At 41.4% G+C, this 10,913-nt stretch overlaps 1 protein-coding gene across 1 annotated transcript in view; it reads left to right on the top strand.

Moving 5' to 3' along the window:
- The first annotated feature begins 3,441 nt into the window (after nt 1-3,441).
- LOC126469838 (PI-PLC X domain-containing protein 1-like) overlaps nt 3,442-10,913 on the top strand; it is a 92,252-nt gene continuing 84,780 nt past the window's right edge. Inside the window, exon 1 of the mRNA XM_050097133.1 lies at nt 3,442-3,590. Coding sequence (XP_049953090.1) covers nt 3,542-3,590 — 49 coding nt within the window. The 5' untranslated portion in view covers nt 3,442-3,541. The remainder of the gene's footprint in view (nt 3,591-10,913) is intronic.

Genomic DNA, 10,913 nt, shown 5'->3' with positions numbered 1-10,913 from the left:
CCCGTTTACACCAGCGACCAACATTTCTACGTATTCGCATAGTCTGCTGCGGTGAACTGATAGGTTACTTTGTGTATTCACAAGGGATACGCTATTTCAAGTGAAGAGGAAGAGTTAATGACATTTGGTGCTGCATTAATAATACTCAACAAAATAAACAGGCGAAGAAAACGATGTAGTCGTCGTCGGTGGACCAAAACATACTATAAAAGACGTGGCGGGAATGACATGCTTTGCCGGCCGGAGTGGCCGTGCGGTTCTGGGCGCTACAGTCTGGAGCCGAGCGACCGCTACGGTCGCAGGTTCGAATCCTGCCTCGGGCATGGATGTGTGTGATGTCCTTAGGTTAGTTAGGTTTAATTAGTTCTAAGTTCTAGGCGACTGATGACCTCAGAAGTTAAGTCGCATAGTGCTCAGAGCCATTTTGACATGCTTTGTGAGCTGAAAATGGAAGACGGTTCTGGCTTTCGCAACTTCAATAGGATGTCGCCGTCAGATTTTGAAATGTTGTTGAATATTATAGGACCAGTTGTTTCAACGAAAGTCACAAATTTCAGAAAAGCAATCCCTGTTAACCAAAGATTTGCTGTTACTCTCCGTTTTCTGGCATCAGGAGACTCCTACCAAAGCCAGCCATATCTCAAATAGTTCCATATCATCCAGGAAACGTAGATATCAGTACCACATCCACATTTTCCTCTATTTTTCGTTTCTCTCGTTGGTACTGAGACAAGAGAGATTTAATTTTTTTGTCCACATCACTGCTGCTGGTGCCAAGCGCCGCAGCAACCTTTTGTATTGAATCATGTTTGATTTTAGTATTTTTGTAACCTGCACAACGTACATTCCACAGGCACTCCTCTGCATCATAGAGCGACATCAGCTGGAAAATTTTGTCTCGTGACCACTCCATTTCAAATAAAAATGAAGGGACATAAAATAAACGCACCACTACACTCCAGCAAAACAAACACCAAAACACTCACTCAGAGCAAATAGAGAGCCTGTATAGGGAGAGAGTGGCCAACCGGACGATACGGCGGCCATTTTCCTGCGAAACTACGGGCGGGACTTTTGAATGGCCAGCAGTGGAGTAGTGGAGTACACACTCACCGAATCAAAAGCACAAGATAATATGGCGAAATCATTCGTTAAATGCCTTTCTTTACAGCTACTCATAGTAGCCTACTACGTACAGCACAGGAAAATTTGATACAGTGGCTGTAAAAATTATTCGTTACTTGCATTTATCTCCTTTAAAGTTCGTTTACTAGACATATTGCAATGAAAGTAATGTAAATAAAAAATATAGTGTACAGCATTTGTTTCGTATCGGAAGTGCATAACGCTAAAGATTTAACGCACCTGTATTACGTCAGATGAATGAAAGTCGTAAGCAGTTGCTTACTCGTGACATGCAAAAAGTGTGAGACGTATTAATACTTCTTGTCACGTCTTCAAACTTTTTGTATGTGGCAAGTAAACAACTGTTTACGACTTGAATACCTCTCGTAAATAAAAAACGAAAAAGTTTACAAAAGTCAGGTAATGTTAAAAGTAGGCTACTGTAATAACGACCAAACACAAAAAGAAAACTACCGTATCCCTTCTACCCCATAGTAAGTAGGCCTATTAAAAACTGTCTTCAAGAGTACCTACAATTGTTTACTACGAATAATGTTTCAGCAACCACGACTACTGCGGAAAACGTGCTTACAACTTGCCTGAGTTAACAGTCAGGCAATAACACTGAAACCAAAATAATGCCTAGTGTTCTGATTCGGAACGAAATGAAGTTTGACGCTATAAAGTCGAATGAGCATGACACAACAGTTACAGGAACTTTCCGTTTCCAGCAAGGACTGTCAGATATTGGCTTCAGAAAAGCTTGTGATGCTACCAGTATGCACGAATTGTTAAAGAAATAAGAGCTTAAAAATGCAGTAAATTGTAATAGGCCTACCTGTTTTGCGTGACTAAAAATATTTTAAAAAACTGACACCTTAAAATCAGAGTTCTCTGAGCAAAGTGAAGAACCAAATATTTTTATAGGCGTAACTAAATAAATATTTCGGATAATATATACCATTAAGAAAGGCTCCTGTTTGATTTATGTCAGCCCTGTTGACTGCGACTGCCCGGTGCTTTCGTCTTTCTTCATTGCGTGGAAATGCTAACATGCGAAATCCACCTTGGACTCTATTGGAACAACCAAATGCAGCACAACCTGGCATCGTTTACGAACGTCTGCAGAACGAATTACAGATGTCAAAAACAATACCGTACAATTACTAACGTGTTTACTTCAAACATGTAGGCCTACCGACTTCACCACAAAACGCTTAATTCTTTCAACTCGTATTTAAGATCGCAAACGCTAATTACGTACTAAAAACGATATACAACTAAATCGAAAATGTATGCACAACGCGTAACAAGTCTCTCAGTAATTCAAATACTTTTTAATCGTTTCCAAAAGTCCTCTGAACTTCAATTCAACTCAAAAGCACGGCGAACATAGGAAGCGCGAGAGACGTTTGGCATAAAAATGGCGCCAAAGCTAATCAACCAATCACGGGCAACTTCACCTATGGCCACTCTGTCTGTACACAGGCTCGTCAAGAGCAAACGAACACTAATACTGCTAGCGGAATTTAGTGGTAGCAGGCCACGAACAATGTTTCTTTCATCTCTACCGACACAGTCGTGGAACACTGATTTTGTGTTGCCAACACGTTGCGAACATCGGTAGTCCATTACTAGCCACGAACGATGTTGCGAACAATGTTATGAACAATGTCGCGAACTCAGTGTAAACGCGCCTTTACACACGCCATTTTGAAGGCTTCGTGTAGCGGCATCACCTATCGGAATTTCATGAAACTATAGGGGCTGAATTGGGAATATCCTAGAATGTTCCACAACAAATTCTGTATTTTTTTCAACCGAAATTGGCCGAGAAAAAATGCGTTGCATTAATTATTGAACGCCCCGCGTACTTGATCGGTTATTACAACTAGCTCGGACAACGTTTGGAAATTCCCTTGTGATTTTTGCGGTGTAGTCAACTTACGACACATGATGTACGGTGTGTCTAAGGCTCACTTTCAGATATGAGTTGAATTCGTTATTACTCATTGCAGATTTGGACGCCACCGTCTTTCCGCTGGACGGCAGGAAATACCATTCGTATCTAACTTGAAATATTTGTTGAAGCCTAAGCGCGTTGCCGGGGGCCCCTGATGCGCAGGGCCCGTGGCATTTGCCAACTCCTGTTAAGTGACCTATCCGGCACTGAAGGTGACCTCAGAGTCGAGTGCACGTCGGCGAGGGAGTCTGCAGGAGCTTCTCGACGGTTCTGCCAACGAGCGTTGATAGCGCCAGATTGAAGCATTATCCAATCGCCAGCTGGAGGGTGCAGACGGGAAGTGCAATTGGGTGTCGTTATTCAATTGAAGGGCAGCGGGGACGGAGTAGGTACATATGGAGCGCAGCGGCCGGCGCCGCCATTTCGCTGCGATCCGTGGGCCGAGCTGCAACCATGATGCTGCTGCTCCTGCTGCTGCAGCTCTCCGCTGTCCTCGCTCACAGTAAGTCCCGCGCTCTACTCGCAGCTTACTTTTTAGGATGAAATTTCTGACTGGCGCGCGTTGCTGCGTTAAGCGATATGACATTGGTGATTCGCCTGATACGCGTTACTTAAACACGAACCATCAACCCTAAAATTTTAAATGTATAATTCTTACTCTGTCTAGCTCACTTGTACATAATTTGTAATAGTTGTTCGTACCAGTTATCTTTGCAGAAGTTTGACACTACTGTCGTAGAAAGGTATCACCACAAAAACCTTCAAAGGTACTGGCATCAATAATTATTTGTAAGCAAAACTGTGCAATATAAGAAGGTAAGTAGATACCTCATTATTACTCAGTTTTAGATTTGCTTTCAACTAAAACTTCGGTTCGGTCGTTTTGGTACAGTATATAAACGGCGTGGTAAATGATACGATTACCGTACTACTGGTGGCATTGGTAGGGAAAGAAACATAAATGAATATGTGAGAGAGACGCTGGGAGCCGACGACTTCTCTTTGCTTTCTGTTTCTTTGTAAATAATCGTTCAGTTTTAGTCTATTGTATATTTTATATCCTTACGAAATATAAATAGTATTTTATAAGTAATAAAAACTGGTTAATCGCATAACTTCTTAGCTTTTATGTAACCAAACCAATTAGTTCTGATGCAAGTACAGTTTAAACGCACAAACATGAAAGCACCTATATTATTATTGTTGTCTTTTGTACTCAGTAGAACGTTCTTTATCATGATCAAAGGCAAGTTTTCTGTTCTTGTTGACAAGTACGAAAATTGTTTACGAAAAACAGAAACACGTTTTACATAAGCTCGACGAAATGTTGACGCCATGTCTGATATTTTTTATTTTGTTGTTGATTTTTTAATGTCTTTTTTGAGAAAATTTTGTTTTCTAGCTCAATGTGATAAACTGTATTGTTCCCTATTTTTACTAGAATCTCCATCTGTTGCACGTTACAGATCAATAATTTTCGAATAAAATCCGAATGAAATGTTGGCAATTTCAATTTTGCTATTAAATACTGTTTATTTTTAAGTAACAGACAGGAGGATAACTATGAAGAAGTGGGTTATGCGGCCCTTACTGTCTCCCCGCTCAGTTTCTAGATGGTCCACCACTTTTGCCTTCTAGAGGAACCTAGTAAGACACTGATCACATACACAAACAAAGTGATCGTAATCATGTAACGCCCAATGGGTATGTAACACACCTAACGTACAGGTTATACGGTTACAACCGTTACTGACGAAAGGTACTAGGAGAACTACTGTAGTGTACGCTTACTTGTGATAGTCTATGGTAATTTTACAACCCTCATAATTTTTATTTTAATTGTGGCAGTTTTGACGTAAAATGCGATTTTTCTCCTTACGTGCAATAACCCTTCCTTCACGATAATTCATTGCTTACTTTTGATTACTTTAGCTACGGTTAAACTATCACAACTAACTTACGCTCTAGGCGAATTTACAACACATGTTTCAGCTATTATACCTCTGCCAAACTTATTCATAAACATACTATCGTCTTTGACTATGACAGTCACTTATCTGACAATGGCGTTGTGCACTTGATGATGTTTCGGGAGTGCAGGTGGTCGTCATTTTTTACCACGCACGACATTTCATCTAGAGACTTGCCAGACATCTTCGTGTGACTGTCATGTCGATCTTTGACGGCTCACCTGAAGTTGCTTGGCAAATTCCCAGATAAAACTTCGTGTGTGACAAGAAACGATTACCAATTGCACTCGCGAACATCTCCTGGAAAATTCCAAGATTCACAATAAAGTTATTGATCAAAGTCTGCGAAAAAAAAACATAGGACTTCCGTGGCATCTGTTTTCATTTATAAATGTGAAATATGTTCGATTAAAATGAATTTACCTTGGTTTCTTTACCTGTTATGTGGAGAACTGAAGCAAGTGGCTGAACCATCTTATAACATATGATAATAGACCTTTATATTACATGTGTCACATTCTTTGTGTTCCGCTGAGCTGAGAGAGGTCCCTGACAAGCGAAAAGAAGTCATGGATGTACATTTAATTTAAATGTAATGCAATAAATAACTTTAAGAACGATTATCGTACTATAATGCTAATTTTAATTGTATTACAACCTGAAACACTAGGTTTTAAGAGATTCTGTGAAGATATTCTTCAGTGGAGTGGAAGTCTTTCTGGGAAGCTCTACGAACAGCCCGAGGTTACTTACACTTCAAAAGAGAATCATAAGAAACATGTGTTTAGTCCAAAAAAGATCACCGTGTCCCCCATTATTTAAAAAATTGAAAATACTAACTATTCCTTCTCCGTACATTAACTTTCATTTCAACCACAATTACAGTACTCGTCACAGACACAGTTTCAAACTTCCCTCTCATAATTTAAAACTTTACGCTCAAACACCATTGTATACGGTGTTAAAAATTTACACTAAATTAAATAACATAAATCTCTTAAATATCGAGTTTGACCCACTGAAGAGATTGTTATTTGATACACTAGTGGAAAAATTTTATTATCCAATTGAAGAATTCATGCAGGACAGTTTAGCAATTTGAAAAGAAAAGAAACAATAAAGATTATGTATTGTATAATAAATTGTTAATATATTGTATAAGTTGTATTGCAAGCTGCAAAATGACAATAAGTGTTATATACGTCCTGGTTAAAAGTTCATGTCTAAAAATTCAGAAATGCCTGCTTAAATATGGTAATTATTATAACCTTATTTTTTTAAGTAATTTGACGTGTCCCTAGTACAAAAATCTTTGATTTGTAACTGTTTTATGAGACGAATAAACTTCATTCTACTTTCTACAACAGGTAGTTCACTACTTCGGTGTTGAACTCGACCACATTTCTCGAAAGATATTTCATGCAATTTGTCAGGCAGTATCCAAACATCTGACTCCGTTCTATAAAAATGTCAAACCTTTGAAGACTTTTAAAAAACAGTTTTTGCTCCTGGTATTATATTCACGCTTTGTACTATGTTTTTAAGAAAGGAGAAATATTGATAACAACAAAAAATATTAATGATTATCATATTGCGAAACAGTCGTCAAAATACCAAGTTTACTGAAGAAGTCTCTGCAGTATGTTGCAGAACTAATATCAATTACAATTTTTATAGTAGCCTTCTACACTCTGCTAATATTATTCATCTAAGTTTAGTTTGGGTGTGGTGGTATATTATTTTCTCTTTGCTATTCAAATCATGGCTGCAAAAACGAGTTAGCTGCTGCTCCACAGCAGAATAATAAATACACTTCGATGGTCGGAAGATTCTGGGTAAGATTAATACCGTACGGTATTTACATTAACAGAGTTTCATGTATTATCAACCAGCTGCTTGTGTGCTGCCTCTCGACTCTGTGGTAGTCATTTCAGAAACTAATGGAGGAAGAAACTGGGTAGAGTTGCTGATCACAAGGGTAGATTTCCAAAATGCTGCCCAGTGTTTCATGGAGACACTACACTGTTGATGCTAATCCGAAGGGACGTTGATGTCGGCAACCGTGAAGGAGATAATTTAAGTTGGAGTACTATATGCAGACATCCTTTCTCAGCAAATTAAGCACGACACTCTAGTTTATGGTCAGCTAACACAGTACCCTTTCTACATCTACATCTATACTCCGCGAGCCACCTTACGGTGTGTGGCGGAGGGTACTTATTGTACCACTATCTGATCCCCCCTTCCCTGTTCCATTCACGAATTGTGCGTGGGAAGAACGACTGCTTGTAAGTCTCCGTATTTGCTCTAATTTCTCGGATCTTTTCGTTGTGATCATTACGCGAGATATATGTGGGCGGTAGTAATATGTTGCCCATCTCTTCCCGGAATGTGCTCTCTCGTAATTTCGATAATAAACCTCTCCGTATTGCGTAACGCCTTTCTTGAAGTGTCCGCCACTGGAGCTTGTTCAGCATCTCCGTAACGCTCTCGCGCTGACTAAATGTCCCCATGACGAATCGCGCTGCTTTTCGCTGGATCATGTCTATCTCTTCTATTAATCCAACCTGGTAAGGGTCCCATACTGATGAGCAATACTCAAGAATCGGACGAACAAGCGTTTTGTAAGCTACTTCTTTCGTCGATGAGTCACATTTTCTTAGAATTCTTCCTATGAATCTCAACCTGGCGCCTGCTTTTCCCACTATTTGTTTTATGTGATCATTCCACTTCAGATCGCTCCGGATAGTAACTCCTAAGTATTTTACGGTCATTACCGCTTCCAATGATTTACCACCTATGGCATAATCGTACTGGAATGGATTTCTGCCCCTATGTATGCGCATTATATTACATTTATCTACGTTTAGGGAAAGCTGCCAGCTGTCGCACCATGCATTAATCCTCTGCAGGTCCTCCTGGAGTACGTACGAGTCTTCTGATGTTGCTACTTTCTTGTAGACAACCGTGTCATCTGCAAATAGCCTCACGGAGCTACCGATGTTGTCAACTAAGTCATTTATGTATATTGTAAACAATAAAGGTCCTATCACGCTTCCCTGCGGTACTCCCGAAATTACCTCTACATCTGCAGATTTTGAACCGTTAAGAATGACATGTTGTGTTCTTTCTTCTAGGAAATCCTGAATCCAATCACAAACCTGGTCCGATATTCCGTAAGCTCGTATTTTTTTCACTAAACGTAAGTGCGGAACCGTATCAAATGCCTTCCTGAAGTCCAGGAATACGGCATCAATCTGCTCGCCAGTGTCTACGGCACTGTGAATTTCTTGGGCAAATAGGGCGAGCTGAGTTTCACATGATCTCTGTTTGCGGAATCCATGTTGGTTATGATGAAGGAGATTTGTATTATCTAAGAACGTCATAATACGAGAACACAAAACATGTTCCATTATTCTACAACAGATTGACGTAAGCGAAATAGGCCTATAATTATTCGCATCTGATTTATGACCCTTCTTGAAAATGGGAACGACCTGCGCTTTCTTCCAGTCGCTAGGTACTTTACGTTCTTCCAGCGATCTACGATAAATTGCTGATAGAAAGGGGGCAAGTTCTTTAGCATAATCACTGTAAAATCTTAAGGGTATCTCGTCTGGTCCTGATGCTTTTCCGCTACTAAGTGATAGCAGTTGTTTTTCAATTCCGATATCGTTTATTTCAATATTTTCCATTTTGGCGTCCGTGCGACGGCTGAAGTCAGGGACCGTGTTACGATTTTCCGCAGTGAAACAGTTTCGGAACACTGAATTCAGTATTTCTGCCTTTCTTCGGTCGTCCTCTGTTTCGGTGCCATCGTGGTCAACGAGTGACTGAATAGGGGATTTAGATCCGCTTACCGATTTTACATATGACCAAAACTTTTTAGGGTTCTTGTTTAGATTGTTTGCCAATGTTTTATGTTCGAATTCGTTGAATGCTTCTCTCATTGCTCTCTTTAAGCTCTTTTTCGCTTCGTTCAGCTTTTCCTTATCAGCTATGATTCGACTACTCTTAAACCTATGATGAAGCTTTCTTTGTTTCCGTAGTACCTTTCGTACATGATTGTTATACCACGGTGGATCTTTCCCCTCGCTTTGGACCTTAGTCGGTACGAACTTATCTAAGGCGTACTGGACGATGTTTCTGAATTTTTTCCATTTTTGTTCCACATCCTCTTCCTCAGAAATGAACGTTTGATGGTGGTCACTCAGATATTCTGCGATTTGTGCCCTATCACTCTTGTTAAGCAAATATATTTTCCTTCCTTTCTTGGCATTTCTTATTACACTTGTAGTCATTGATGCAACCACTGACTTATGATCACTGATACCCTCTTCTACATTCACGGAGTCGAAAAGTTCCGGTCTATTTGGTGCTATGAGGTCTAAAACGTTAGCTTCACGAGTTGCTTCTCTAACTATCTGCTCGAAGTAATTCTCGGACAAGGCAGTCAGGATAATGTCACAAGAGTCTCTGTCCCTGGCTCCAGTTCTGATTGTGTGACTATCCCATTCTATACCTGGTAGATTGAAGTCTCCCCCTATTACAATAGTATGATCACGAAACTTCTTCACGACGTTCTGCAGGTTCTCTCTGAGGCGCTCAACTACTACGGTTGCTGATGCAGGTGGTCTATAGAAGCATCCGACTATCATATCTGACCCACCTTTGATACTTAACTTAACCCAGATTATTTCACATTCGCATTCGCTAATAACTTCACTGGATATTATTGAATTCTTTACTGCTATAAATACTCCTCCACCATTGGCGTTTATCCTATCCTTGCGGTATATATTCCATTCTGTGTCTAGGATTTCGTTACTGTTCACTTCCGGTTTTAACCAACTTTCCGTTCCTAATACTATATGCGCACTATTTCCTTCAATAAGAGATACTAATTCAGGAACCTTGCCCTGGATACTCCTGCAGTTTACCAATATTACGTTAACTTTTCCTGTTTTTGGTCTCTGAGGACGGACGTTCTTTATCGACGATGATAATGTCCTCTCTGGTAAGCCGTCAGGTATTTTATCGTTTCGCCCAAGGGGGGGTCCCTCTAACCTAAAAAACCCCCGTGTGCACGCCACACGTACTCTGCTACCCTAGTAGCTGCTTCCGGTGTGTAGTGCACGCCTGACCTGTCTAGGGGGGCCCTACAGTTCTCCACCCAATAACGGAGGTCGATGAATTTGCAACCATTATAGTCGCAGAGTCGTCTGAGCCTCTGGTTTAGACCCTCCACACGGCTCCAAACCAGAGGACCGCGATCGACTCTGGGCACTATGCTGCAGATATTAAGCTCAGCTTGCACTCCGCGTGCGATGCTGGTTGTCTTCACCAAATCAGCCAGCCGCCGGAAGGAACCAAGGATGGCCTCAGAACCCAAGCGGCAGGCGTCATTCGTTCCGACATGTGCTACTATCTGCAGCCGGTCACACCCAGTGCGTTCAATAGCTGCCGGAAGGGCCTCCTCCACATTACGGACGAGACCCCCCGGCAAGCACACCGAGTGCACACTGGCATTCTTCCCCGACCTACCCGCTATTTTCCTGAGGGGCTCCATAACCCGCCTAACGTTGGAGCTCCCTATAACTAATAGGCCCGCCCTCTGTGACTGTCGGGACCTTGCCGGAGAATCGGCCACTGGCCCAACAGGCGAGGCATCCTGTGGTGGCTCGGAAACGATGTCATCACCACTAGGAAGCACCCCGTACCTGTTGGAAAGGGGTAAGGCAGCTGCCACGCGGCCAGATCCCACCTTCGCCTTTCGGCCAGGCACGCGCGAGCCCACCACTGTCCGCCATTCACCCTGGAGTGATGGCTGACCGGTAAGATGCTCACTGCCGGAA

Source organism: Schistocerca serialis, chromosome 3, assembly GCF_023864345.2.
Source record: "Schistocerca serialis cubense isolate TAMUIC-IGC-003099 chromosome 3, iqSchSeri2.2, whole genome shotgun sequence".
NCBI classification, from domain to species: domain Eukaryota; kingdom Metazoa; phylum Arthropoda; class Insecta; order Orthoptera; family Acrididae; genus Schistocerca; species Schistocerca serialis.
This window is presented reverse-complemented; position numbering and strand designations above follow the sequence as displayed.